At 40.2% G+C, this 14,023-nt stretch overlaps 1 protein-coding gene across 2 annotated transcripts in view; it reads left to right on the top strand.

The window, feature by feature from the left end:
* LOC103464925 (calmodulin-binding transcription activator 1) overlaps window positions 1-14,023 on the top strand; it is an 89,923-nt gene that overhangs the window by 42,470 nt on the left and 33,430 nt on the right. For both annotated transcript variants that reach the window (XM_081607288.1, XM_008409339.3), the window contains exons 4-5: window positions 3,873-3,940; window positions 9,508-9,643. In XM_081607288.1, the coding sequence (XP_081463414.1) occupies window positions 3,873-3,940; window positions 9,508-9,643 (204 nt within the window). The remainder of the gene's footprint in view (window positions 1-3,872; window positions 3,941-9,507; window positions 9,644-14,023) is intronic.

Below are 14,023 nucleotides of genomic sequence, written 5' to 3'. Positions count from 1 at the left end.
AGGATGCCTTTCCCAGCCCATGTGCACACACGCACACACGCATGCACGCACATGCACCTTCACTCACAGTATTCCTGTAGGGTCAGCGTGTCACCAGGCATGCTCACAGTGCTCCATCACTTCCTTCCACTGGGACAATAACTGTGACTTCCTGAGGATCGACCTTCACCAACTCACTTCTGTCACTCTTCACATGGGCATGTGTGTGTGTGTGTGTTCGCTGCCAGGGGGAGTGAGCAGCAGCAGCAGCAGCAGCAGTGTGTGCTTGTGCATGTGTGTGTGGGTGTGTTGTATAGTGTGTGTCGGGCTGCCTTTTTCAGCTGACTCCTCTGTTTCTGGTTTTTTAATGGCTCTTATGGGGCAGGCCTTTAATTGTAAGTCTCTCTCTTTCCCTCTCTCTGTCTTAATCCTCCCATCCTTCTGTCCACCCCACCTCCTCCAGCTCCTCATCTCCTCCCCCCTCTCTCCTCTCTGCTCCCGCCTCCCGCTGGCTGACAGTCACTAGGGGAGCCCGAGTGCCTGGCCAGAGCCGTGGAGGCTGTATAGGATATTGACTTGCTGCGGAGTGGTTTGGGAGGAGGAGAGGTGGCTGCCTGTCACAGCTAATGAATAGATGCATAAATGAATGAGGCACTCCTTGTGTGCTTATGTGTGTGTGTGTCATTATGCCAACATATGGCTACGGAGTCTCACCGAAGTAATCTCGCCACTGAACTTTTTCAAGTGTTGTAACATTACAAGCAAACACTGAAGTGGTTTTTAGGGATTTTACACAAAGTCGGACATAACTGTGAGTTTCAGAAGAAGGATGTGAGATTTAAGCCAATCCACCCTGGATGTGTGTTTAGGGTGACCTCCGCCCCATCAGCCTGAAGTGTTTTGCTGCCTCTAACAGGTTTTCTTAAAGGTTGGCCCTGTATTTATCTTCATCCATCTTCTCATCAACTCTGGCCAGCTTCCCCATTACTGCTGCCGTTTCCCTGTGGTTCTCCTTGAAGATTTTGTGTACAAGGTGTTGAACACCGTCAGTTTTCTGCCACACAAAGTGTTTCTACAAGCAGGTCAAAGAAGTTTAATTTGGGTCTTTTTTTGTCTAGAGCACTGCCTCCCTCCACATGTTTGGTTTTTCTCCCTCAAAGTCCGTGACAGAGTGTAAACATCACATTTCATGGTGTACTTTCAAAAATGGGATTATTTTTGCCTATTTCCCCCAAAAACTAAATATGTGGAGTATGTAATTACCACAGTAGTCTTTCCACCTGAGCTGTGGATCTCTGCAGCTCCTCTGAAGACCAATAGCAATTACTCGATTATTGAAGTAATGGTCAATTGATTTAGTAATCAATGAATCCCAGCTTGAGTAGTCTAAATATGGCTGCTTGAAAGAACAACACACTCAGAGCAGTGATTAAGCTAACACTAATAAAAAAATACACACATATTGCATTTAAAATAATAATAAAAAACATTTACCTGTAAATACGTTCTACCAAAAACTCCTCAAATAGCATGATTTTAATGTCACCTGGTTCAAAGTGCGTAAAAAAAAGAAGCTCCTGTTAATAATTGTTTTGCTGTCCAATTATTAGTAGAAAAATATAAACATATTAGTAAACAGAATTGTTTAAATTGCAGATGCATCCTTTGCTACAAATGATCAAGTGCCCGCTAAATAATTGCCGTTATTGAATCTTAGGTAATAAAATGTTTATTTTCATATTCAAAAAAGTAATTGAAAAATGTTTATTTGCGTTGTTTTGTGTATTTTTAATATCGTAATAAAAGGCTTTAGTGGTTAAAGAAAAAATCTGCAAAATATCCCAATATTTTTTTTCTGAATAATCAATTAATCTTCAGAAGAATCAATAGAAGAATCAATTAGTAAAATAGCTTTTTGTTGCAGCCCTAACCAAACCCAGTCAAGTTTCTCCTTTGGTTTTCATAATGATGTTTGTTCACTACGGTACTCTAACACACCTGAGGCCTTACACTCAGGTGTGTTATTATTTATAAGTTTTGTTCCAGAGGAAGTTGTTTGCATTAGATTTTTATTTTGGGGTGTCATATTAAAAGTGGCAATGCAAATGAATCCATCTGTCCTTTCTCTTCCACATTTTAGTTCTCCAACATTTTGTCTTGGTTCGACACATTGATCCAAATAATATATGTTGAAGTTTGTGGGAGGACTGGGCGATAAATTGATTTCCGTAGTTCAGAGTGATGTTAGCCCAACTGAGAGTTACCATCTTTGTGACAAAGATGCATCACAGCTTCTGTTTATTTCGACTTTAAATTCAGATCAATTCGCAGACTGATAAAAATAAAACACTGTTTTTAAAAGATAGTTTCTGTCTATTTTTACAGGGGGGGGAAAGGGTGGTGAAAAGATTTTCTCTTTAAGTCTTATACCCCAACCCTGTAGTGGTTGGTAAATTGCAAATGTGAAAAAGTTCAAGCGGTGTGTTTGCTTCTTTGTATTCATGTACAGACTCTATCCTCTGAGCCTTTTATTTACCTTGTACAGACACATTCTCAAGCCAGCTATTGATAATTATGAAGGGTGCGATAGCAGTCTCTCCCACACCCACACACGTATATATAAATACCGATATAAATTCTGAATGAGCCAGTGGGGGGCCTGGGAGGTGAGGATCAAACTCAGGATAACAAAAAACTCCTATCCAGTCAAGTGTCAGCACCCTCCAGCTGCTCTGTACTTCTCCCTCTCACCTCCTTCCCCCTCCACATCTCAAATCTTTTGTCATATCAGTGTCGAGCCGGGGAGCTCTCATGCCAAACTGGGACACACACACACACACGCACATGCGCACGCACACACACACACACGCACACACACACACACACACACACCAAGACAGAGGATAAGAGAGAAAGAAAGTCTAGAGAGGAGACTGTTGATCTGAGGGGGCAGATGAAGGAGTGCTGGAGTGTTGATGTCGTCCTCACTATTGCTTTGTGCCACATTTCAAAAGCTGATTGCCTTAAGAGGATAATTTACATTTCATAGTCTTTCCCAACAAGTGGGTGAGATGGGAGTCGATGATAGACGGATAGAGAGTGATGTTTGAAGGAGGAAACCAGAGGTGAGAAAGTTCAGCGAGCAAAGAGAATAGGCGGAGTTGCACGAGCAACTAAAAAGCGTGAGGTACAAACAGCAATTGCTTTTGGATGCATTTCTTTATGTCTGTGTTTGTGCGTGTGTGCGTGTGTGTGTGTGTGTGTGTGGATGTTTTGTTTTCCCCCCGCTCTCGATAAAATGCACCTGTATGATTCGAGTTTCCCTTTTCCTTGTTGGATTCACATGAGCAAGAAGAGAAGAATTGTGAAGAGGAGAGATGAGGAAATAAGATGAGAGCCGGAGGAATTAAGAGTGGAGTTAGGAAGAGGCTTTATCTGAATGGCAAACTGCAAAGTGCAAGAAAACTTTTCCTATCAGCGTACTCTCTGAGCAGGTTTATAGGCCTGCACCCCCTGTGTATGTGAATATACAGTATATATGTGTGTGTGTGTGTGTGTGTGTGTGTGTGTGTGTGTGTGTGTGTTTATATAGTGCGAGTGTGTGTATTTAGGAGATAGCTTTTCCTCCCCAGTGGAAGAGGCAAAGTGAAGTGTGATTGGTTGCTGGCCCTGGGGGTCTGTTCTCTGTATCTGCCTCCTCACTGGCTGCTCTGTGACCAATCAGGTGGCCGAACCTCACCTTGGCAATCAGATAGTGACACTCTCTGTGGGCATCAGCAGGTCATCTGGAAATACTTGTTATGTGTTATCTCCCTGTGACACACACACACACTCTGCCGGGGATGTACACACACACACCAATATAACCTCTCTGTCTTTCTCTGTCTGTCTAGGAGATTGCTGCGTATCTCATCACTTTTGAGAAACACGATGAGTGGCTGACGACATCGCCAAAAACCAGGTGAGCAGAGAACAGATGATAATTTATACACACCTGCAGCCGTGTGTGTTTTTTTTTTTTAACCCTGTATTTGCATTAAATAACATAATGTATGCTACAAACGAGGGCTGTTCCTGACACAGAACCGAGTCACTTCAGATCAGGTGTTTGCAAAGGCAGTGTCTAATACTTTTTTTTTTTTAAGTTAGTAAAATCAAATCCTTGTAATTAGTGTTACATTGTATGCTTTAGTGTTGAGTATTGTCAAATTTAATTTGCGCTCCACACTCTAAAAAGTGTATTTGGGCTGCAGTTCGTCTTATGGACTTATTTACATTAATTTCACTTAATTCTTTTGCGTTTACTATGAAAACTTACTTTTTTGTGTTCATTTAACCCCAAGTCGCCTACTGATCTGCGCATTAAGTGAATGTGACTCTAGTGTAAAGCGCTTTCAGTGCTCAAAATGACTGGAAAAGCGCTATATAAGTTTATTTACCATTTTTGAAGTAAACTAAATGATTTGAGTAAGACTGACTTAAATCTGTTATATTAAACATACTTAATAAATTTGTTATCAACAAATGAACAAAATGAGTTGGATGATTATAATATATTGAATGGGTTAAACTTAATAAATTAAGTTGGATACACTTAATAAATTCAGTTGGATAAACTTAATTGAATTGCTTGTTATCTACAGAAGTCTGACTGGTTGGTTCAACTATTTTCTTTTTAGAGTGCAGAGGTGCTGTTTCCGTTTTTCCTGACGAGGACAAATATTTTGTCCATACGGAGTTTCAGCAGGACAGTTTTGTTGTCAGGAACCAAGCAGTAAAGCACAAGGACAAATCTATTATTGCTTTCCAGAGGATATGTGTTTGGACAAATTAATTAAACACAGAATATTTAAAAAATTTAGCAAAGCGACCAAAAGAAAATGTCAACTAAAACAAACACAACTAATAACAAACAGAAGTGACCTCTAACAATAAACACAGGACAATAAAAGGCTAGCCTAGAAACAAGGGGTGGGAGTATGAGGGAGGAAAATAAGACAAATAACAATGAATAAAATAAGAGAACTAAATAAAACCAATAAGTTATAAGAAAAACACATATGTTAAAATCTAAAAAACAAAACAAAAAGCTGTTTCCATTTGCTAGAAGTTAGAGCTAGAAGTTGCTAGTTTTTCCAGAATCGAGTCTCTTGTTTCCAGCCGCCTGATGAATTCCTCTATTTGGTGTTGCATCATAAAAAGTCCTCTCCCTACACGGTTCTTTAAAATCTAAGGAAAGATAAGTAGTCAGTCAATGATCTAAACAGAGCTGTTTACCAAATGTGTGCATCCATAGTAGCAACTAGCAGACAAAGGTTAATTAAAATCAAATATACTGGTATGTAGGAGGATATAATTAAATAAATGCTGACATTTAAAAATGGCTGAAGGAATTTCCACCTCATGTTGCCTCTGACTCAAAACATAAAGTTACTAGTCTTCAGCGAGCTCACGCTGTGACCCTGTTGATGACATTTCAACGCAGAGCATTTTGCTAAAGGCTCTAGATCACTCAGGTTTGTGCAAGTTTCAATAAATTTAATCTAAGACTTGCTTAAAATAACTAAGATAATCTAAAAATGTACTTATTTAATTTTAATATTATTTATTTACCACAATAGCTTAAGAAGATATAATTTCCCCTTATCCAATTAAGTTAGTGATTTTTTGCTCACAATGGGAAGTTCCCTGCTAATTTAAAAAAAAAGATTTTTGCTTTGCTGACCAAAAATGTAATTTTGATGTCAATAAGATGTGCTAATGCATCAGAAAAGTTCTACTTGGCAAAGTCTGTGTGTTAGTGTTGACAGTGCCTATGTTTGTGCACGCCTGTCATGCCTGGACAGGCGTCTCAAAAACATCTTAAAGGTTTCTTGTCTCCATCGTCTTGCAGTCGGACAGTGGAAATTCAAGAAGCTTCATACAGTGCGGCTCACAGCTTCAGTCTACGAGGTCACAAGGGACCCAAGAGTAAATACTCAGCAATAATATGAGTTGTATTCTAACATTAGTTTAAGACTCATGAGTCATCCGTCAGGGAGAAACTAAGCAACACTGAAAAAGAAAGCGATTGTTTGTCAAGAAAAAACATTTCTGCAAATCCTCTGTTTATATAAAAGCAAAATATGGAAATATACCAAAAAATAAAGGCACAAAAGGACATTTTTAATCTGACTGAGAAAGTGTTATCATGGTATGGGCTTATGTCATGCAACAAAAAACGTCAGAATGTAAAAGTTAAACAACACGTTCATTTATCAGTATGACCTAGCCAAAGTCCCAACCTTTATCAAAATAAAATAAAATGTTTGCATTTATTTGAAAAAACTGAGGTTCAACACAGAGTGCTTGTTCTGTGAAGAGAAATCGGTTAAAATCATTCTCCACTCTACATTTCTGCAGAGACTGAAGTTAATTCATGTACATTATGAAATACAGTTTCTGTGGCTGAGTCATGTATTGTACTTTAGTTTTTGTTTGGAGTTGCATTGTCATGACTGGGCTTTTATCTGCTTTCACCTGAACAGAAAAAAAATTATGTTTTTTGTACATATGCACAATGCATAATAGAACATTTTTAAGGATTTACAAACTTTCCAAGTCTCACGGTTCAAACTCAGTATCACTCATTCAGTCAGTGACTCACTGTGGTTTAATCTCAATGAGTAAGTGCCTGTGTTTGATTAAAATATTAGTAATGTACGTCAACTGTCTCCCGCCTCCATCCTGCTAGCGGCCCACTCCACATGTAGAGAACACTCCAGAACATGAGCGGACTGTAAAGCTCCTAGTCAGCTGGAAATGGAGTATTAATGAATGTAAATGTATTAGGATAAGTGATGTATAATTCAGGCAAAGAAGGGCGAGAGGGGGGGATTTTTAAAGGGAGGAGCAGCATGTGTATAAAAGATGGGACGCGAACAGGGATTCACGTGCCAGGTCTGAATATTCATTGATCCGAGGGAACCATAAGTGGCGCTTTTCCTAGAACGGAGAGCCAAGAAGGGAGAACTGCGAGAAAGGCGAGACAGAATAAAAGACTCGGGGAAAAGGGCAAGTTGAATTATTGATGAATCACCTTATTGACATTTACTTTAGTTAATACAGATGTACTGTAGGTATATACTGTGAGCAAAAGAGAATAAAAAATGAAAGAGGTGAAACAGAAGAAGGATACATTTTTTTTTTAAAAAAGCAAAGAAGAAAAAAGTGACGTGAAGCGAGTGAATCAGTCACCTTTTGCCCCCCATTTCTGATTACTGACACTGTTGAAAGACTGAGGTGATATCTGTGCGCTCTTATTGTGTCAGTCTAAGGACTCCTGTCAGGAGCGGCCGGGGGGCCACCAGCACAGTTTATGTTGTGGATGGATTTCTCATTGATTGGCCGTGCTGCCGTGCAGCCTCAGCCTCCCAGCAGCTGCAGCTGCAGCGGCGGCAGTCATATTGGTGTTATTGAGCAGCAGTTGGATATAATCCCATTTACACATGACACGAGGCACGATTAGAACAGATTACACCTAATCCCATCAGATGGAAAGGGAGCTCAGCTCATGGAGCCACTGACATTTACATGACTACAATTTTTTATTTTTTTTTTGCAGGGCTTTTGCGGGGCGGGGTGGGGGAAGAATGTGAAGATCACAATCAATGACCTTGATTTCTCCCATCACTGAACTGTTTCATAGGTTCAAAGTTGTGAGAGTTACCTTCTCCTTTTTATATGCGCTCCTCCTTGTCTCCTCCCTTATCGGACTCACTCACACACCCACTCTGCCTCTTCATCTTGCTGCCGTTTGTTTTTTGTTTTTTTTCTCCCCACCATCTCCTCCTCCTTTCCTTCCCTGTTTTTGCTCTGCTACACCGTGGAACGGCTGAAAAGCTTTTTATATCCCACACATCACAGCCTAGTTACAATCAATAGCATTTATGTCTGCCTGAATCACAAGGTTCGCGAGGTGCACACATGGGCAACCGTCCCCGAGCGCGCTCCCACGTCCACATGTGAAAACACGCACGCGTCCGTCGCCCACACACAAGCACGCGTTTGATCTCATCCATCTTCTCCGTAACATAATTAGAATCAGCAGCTCTCAGATGACTCACGCTGCTCGAGACGGAGACTATACTTGGCTTTGATCGGAGGGTGGGGGTCTCCACTCCACTGAGAAACTGGCAGGCTCACCCCCAAAACAGAACAGATTTAAGGTGTCAGAGAAAATCAGCTCACAGTAAATTCAATTTCGCTACACACGGCCTTCTGAGTACGCCGCTATCATCTCAGTCCATATAGATGTGTCGACATGAAATTCAGAGAGGAGAGGAGAAAGGAAAGGCTGGGGTAGCACCAGGAGGAACAGATGAGATGAGAAGAACCGGAGACGAGAACTGGGGGACAGTAGGAGTAAAAAAAAAATTAAATGAGGAGATGCGATAAGAGGGATGAGGACTGGAGGCTGATTGAGAAGCGAAGCACAGAGGGGATGGAGGAAATGTGTATCCTCTCAGCCGACTGCCGTTAGGCGGGCATTTCTGACTCTTTAGTTGCAAACATATTCAACTTTTCCCACATTTTCTCATGTAACTTATTGGGGTTTTATGTGATTGACCAAGAGACTGTAGGACATTATTTTGAAGTGGATGGAAAATAATATAGTTTACAAATCGTTTGCATTTCTATGGATCCCCCTTCACTCTGATTCTCCTGAATTTAAGCCCAGTGCCACAAATTGCCCTCAGAAATCACCTTAATAGTAAATGCGGATCACTTGTTGTGAGGAATATATTCTCGGCGTGAATGCAGTTGATTTGTGAAGGTCTCTGAGAATATTACTGAGCAAACAGCTTCATGAAGAGCAAAAGAGCTTTTTGGAAGTTTAAAGCAGAGTATTATTCTCCTTTGTGTTGGTCTATTTCATAAAACCCCATTAAAATACACTAAAGTATGTGGTCATAACAAAATGTGAAAGGGCTTAAGGGCTATAAATGCTTTTGCAAGGCTCTGTGTTTTAGTTTATTGATTGTTAACTAGCCTGTTCTCTCCTCCTGGTGTCACAAGATAAGGCAGAGAGGCACTTTTTCTCCTTTGACACACTCACACAATCTATCTCGCTCTCACACACACACCTGTCCCTAATGTTTTAAAGAGTAATGATTGATTGCCGAGCAGCAGGTTTGACATTGAGCCCAAAGAAGACACAGCAGCAGACCCTGCTATGTCTGATATCACTATTATACCTCTGTCTTTGTTCACGTATGATTCCTGGTGTGTGTCTTTGCAACTGTGTGTGTTCATCCCACCAGGTGTGTGTACAGAAAGGCAGCTCGGAGGCCAATGTTCTTGCTGTGCCAGTAAATCACCCTACTAAAATATTAACATGTTGGAGCATACAGGGCTATTTGTGTGAAGGCGGGGAGGGCGGGCACGTGAAACTCGCCAAGAGTAGCGCTGACGTCACCGTGCAAAATGCTATGTGAGATCAAGAACGCACAAAAATGACTGTAATTTCTTTGTCCCGTCCTGCTGTAGGCCTCAGAATGGCTCTATGATCCTCTACAACCGTAAAAAGGTGAAGTACAGGAAAGATGGCTACTGCTGGAAGAAGAGGAAAGACGGGAAGACCACCCGAGAGGATCACATGAAGCTTAAAGTCCAGGGGGTAGAGGTAAGAGGCTGCAGTGAGAAAACAAGTCGATGATGGTGTTTGCTGCTTTGCTGCCAACCTCTTCCTCAACTTGCTCTTCTCGATGTGGAGGAGACACATACATGCAACTCAAACGAACACGCTAAATAACCCGCCGCTTATAGTCTACAGACCAATTTGTGGCCTGAAAGTGAGTGGTACCCCTCTTTCTTCTCCTCCCCAACCCAACTCCTCCCAGCTCCGGTCCCTGTCTCCCTTCCTCTCTCTTTGTGAAGGATAAGAGTGTGTTTGGCCTCAGGCCAGGAATGATGTCAATGCCTCCTTCAGCAGAACAGAGAGGGGTATCGATCCAGTCTCAAGGCAGCGTCTCCGCGTGTGTGCGTGTGCGTGTGTGTGTGTGTTTGAGTCACATCAGCCAGCTCAGAAATTGATTATTCAGCAGGAATGTACCAGGAGGTGAGAGGAGTGAGCATGCATGTGTCAGAAACAGAAAGAATGAGGTGGAGAGAGGAGAGCAAAGGAGAAACTGTGATGAGGCATGCGGATGTTTACCGGGGACTCAGTGGTTCATGCATTAAAAGTGAACAAGAAACGGCTTGAAGAAGGCATATTGAGAAAAGGCTGAGATTAAAGATGTCGCAATTATTTACATTCTAACACTCCGCCTCACATTTCCCGTGCACTTGAATATCCACAAACAAACATGGTCACAGAGAAAAGAGTTTCTCTCCCTGGTACTTGGTCAGTAATTGTTTGTGTCACTCCTTCCCAGGACCCCTCAAGCGAGCAAGTAAGCAGCGTGTAGAGCAGGGAATGAGAATGAGGGAACGAGCAGAGCGGCGAGATGAGCAGAGGGAAAGAAGAAGGATGGGGAGAGGCAGGAAGCATTAGAGAAAAACATAACCCTGGATGGAGAGCCTCCTCATATCGAATGGAAATATATGGAAATGCACTTTGCCTTTGGCAAAACACACTTTAGAAAGAGAGCGGGCTACTTCTGAGAAGGGGAAAAAACGGCTGCAAAACATGAGTGTGTATGAGCATGAATGAAAAAGAAAACAAAACAAGCTTGAAGTGTAAATTACATACTGCCTGATTGAATGTATTTACATTGGCAGCAATTTAGCTTTTATTTTAGTAAAAGCTGTGTCATACGTTCGCATGTATGCTCGGGTGTGGGTGTCTTGATTTTTGCTCACAATGGGGAGGTAATGACCTTGATGGGAGGCTTTTCTGCCTCCTTTTACTTCAGCCTTCATCTGTTACACATTACAACGGTCTTTTCACCAAGGTCAGGTGTTGGACATGAATGAATCTTTGTGATTTCACAAAAAAGAAAAAAAATATTTTGCACAAAATTGTGCAAAATTCTGAAGAAACTAATTTTCATATGACTTTTTGGCTCTCTGTCTTGTTCAGAAATGTTTTTTCCAGCTCACAAAATATCAGAGGAGTTCACACAAAACCCAATATTTAATACAATATCAAATCTTATAGATAAGTCCAAAAGTTGTGTAAAGCAATGCATTCCTTATGTTATCACATACAGTCAGACCTCAATGACCTAGAATAGTAATTGAAAGTCTACTTATTTTCCTAATTAAAAAAAACTAAAAAAAAAACTTAAACAAAAAACAATAAACTGATTCATAACACACAGTTTAAGGAGATTATATAAAGTTTTTTCATGATTATGGCGTTTTTTAGAAAGTGAAAATGTTACATAAGAACAACAAAAAGTAAAAGTTTCCTTTTGGGTTAATTATTGCACCAATGCAGAGTGACATGCACACTCTAAGAAGTGTATTTGGGCTGTAGATCATCTTATGGACTTGTTTACATTAATGTCACTTAATTATTTTTGCTTTAGTGATGACAACTTACTTTTTTGTGTTCAATTAACTTAAAAGTTACAAATCTTTAATTTAAAGAAACTTTTTACTTTGGCTTTCCTAGAAACAGCTGAATTCAATGCCAGTTTCATATCATACGTCTGACCAACTCAATATATTATCATCATAAAAGCACAATTCATTAACTTTATCCGATTTAGAGTGCACTCTCAAAAATGTATACTTTCAAGAATTAAGTGAGATTAATGTAAATAAGTCCATAACATGAACTACAACCCAAATACACTTTCAAAAGTGTACACTAAAAAGTGCGCTTTCAAAAGTGTACACTAAAAAGTGCGCTTTCAAAAGTGTACACTAAAAAGTGCGCTTTCAAAAGTGTACACTTTTAGTGTATAATTTAGTGAGAGCACTTTTTAGTTAGTTAGTTAGTTAGTTAAACTTTATTGTCATATTGCATACACAAGGTGAATACAAAACGAAATTTCGTTGCATACAGCTCAAGACAGTAAATATGTATCTAAATATAGAAAATATAGAGTGAAGGAATAACAGTAAAAGAGTTCTTTGTTCTATGCAAGAGGCAGATATAATGTGGAGACCAGATTTTCAAGTGCAATACGGTTGGGAGTTCAGCAGTCTAATGGCAAGTGGAAAAAAGCTGTTTCGGAACCTGGATGTCCTGCACCGGATGCTTCGAAACCTCTTTCCAGAGGGCAGCAGGGAGAACCATCCATGCTGTGGGTGTGAAGGGTCTCTGACGATGTTTTGACCCCGGGACACGCAGCGCCGGGATGAAAGGTCTTGAACGGAGGGAAGGGTGGCCCCCATGATCCTTTCTGCTGTCCGCACCACTCTCCTCACATTTTTGTGCACATTTTTGAAAGTGGAGGTTTTAGTGTACTCAAAGTGTATTTGGGTTGCAGTTCATGTTATGGACTTATTTACATTAATCTCACTTGATTCCTTTGCTTTAATTATACCAACTTACTTTCAAGTGTTTAATTAACTTAAAAGTTACAAATCTTTAACTTAAAGGAACTTTTTTACTTTGACTTTACTTGAAGCAATTAAGTTCAACGCCGTGTTTGTATCTTACGTCTGATGACATGACGCGAGCTTCACTAGGGACAGATCCTGCACCAACCAGGGTGCCGTGGTGGCGCAGGCACACAGCTCAACAAACACAAGGAGGCCTTAGTCCTTGACGCCGCCATCGTAGGTTAGATTCCCGGCATGATGACCGTAGCTGCTTCTCTTCCCCTTCTTTCATTACCTGCTTTCCTGTCTAACTACTATCAAATAAAAGCTGTCTTAGCACCAAAAAAATTTAAAAGTGATCCTTTTTTAGTTTATTTCTTTATTTGATGTAAACTAAATGATTTGAGTAAGACTGACTTAAATTTGTCATTTTAAACACATTTAATAAATTCAGATTTAAAAAATCTTAATATATTGAGTTGGATAAACTTAGTAAATTGAGTTGGTTAAGCCTAATAAATTAGGTTGAATAAACATAATTTAACTTTTTTGTTACCGATTGAAGCATTTCAGCTAAGTTCAGTTAAGGTGAACATCCTGTGGTTCTGCTCAGACATTGACGAAGCAGCGATACCATCAAAGCAGCAATTGATGCTTTTGACAGTGTGGCCAGGTGCTGAGAAGATAAAAACAGCATCTCCATATTACTTATCAGCAGAAGGAAACTTGAAGTGCTCCATTCTCCATTTCGTTGTAAACAAATGTGTTACCTCCTTGATTGCTTGGAGATCCAGTTCTCAAAGTGCTCAACAAAATACTCACATGTGTTTACTACAAATGATACTGACTGAAAGCTTTGTTTTTCAGACTTTGTGAGCACAGATGTCCCTTGTTACAACCCACCCCTCTACTTTTGTAGGTTGCGCTGCATGCTGGGGTGAGTTGCAACAATAAGACAGAAAAAGCAAAAATAGATGCTAATTCACAAGTGTATTTGAGGAAAAGGAACGACCGAGAACAATGTCTGTCACTCTTTAAGACGGACCATAACGCAAACACTGCCTCTGTTGAGTTTGTGTGTGTATGTGTGTGAGAGAGCGTACATGAAGAAACATCATATCAACAAACAAACATATTGGTCTGGAAAAACCCCCTATCAATGACAAAAGTTTTTATTGTCCATGCCGTTTATAATTTCTCCAGTTATGGATATTAACACCATTGATGTGAATCAGTTCTCTCTAAAACCATACTCACTATCTGTTGATATGTTGTATTTATAGATGAAGGCATCAAGTGTTTGGGTGATCACTCAGTTACCCAAGGATTTAGAGACTTGGCAAAGTGATAATGCTGCCTGTAATTAGTGATTAGACAAATTATTTTAGCTGTCACTGTGTAAGTGCCAAACAAATGTTGCCTTTGGTAAAAAAAAAAAAAAAAATACTTTTTTCTTCATTAACACACCAGCTTTAAACCCTGACGTCTACCATGGTGGTCCAGGGAGAGAGTGACTAAATATTTAAAAGACTCACAAAACTTCTGTCTGTTGTCTAAATGGTGGAAC

Source organism: Poecilia reticulata, chromosome 5, assembly GCF_904066995.2.
Source record: "Poecilia reticulata chromosome 5, P_reticulata-male-v2, whole genome shotgun sequence".
Lineage (NCBI taxonomy): Eukaryota > Metazoa > Chordata > Actinopteri > Cyprinodontiformes > Poeciliidae > Poecilia > Poecilia reticulata.
Note: the sequence above shows the minus strand (reverse complement) of the source record. Positions and strands in the feature narration are given on the sequence as shown.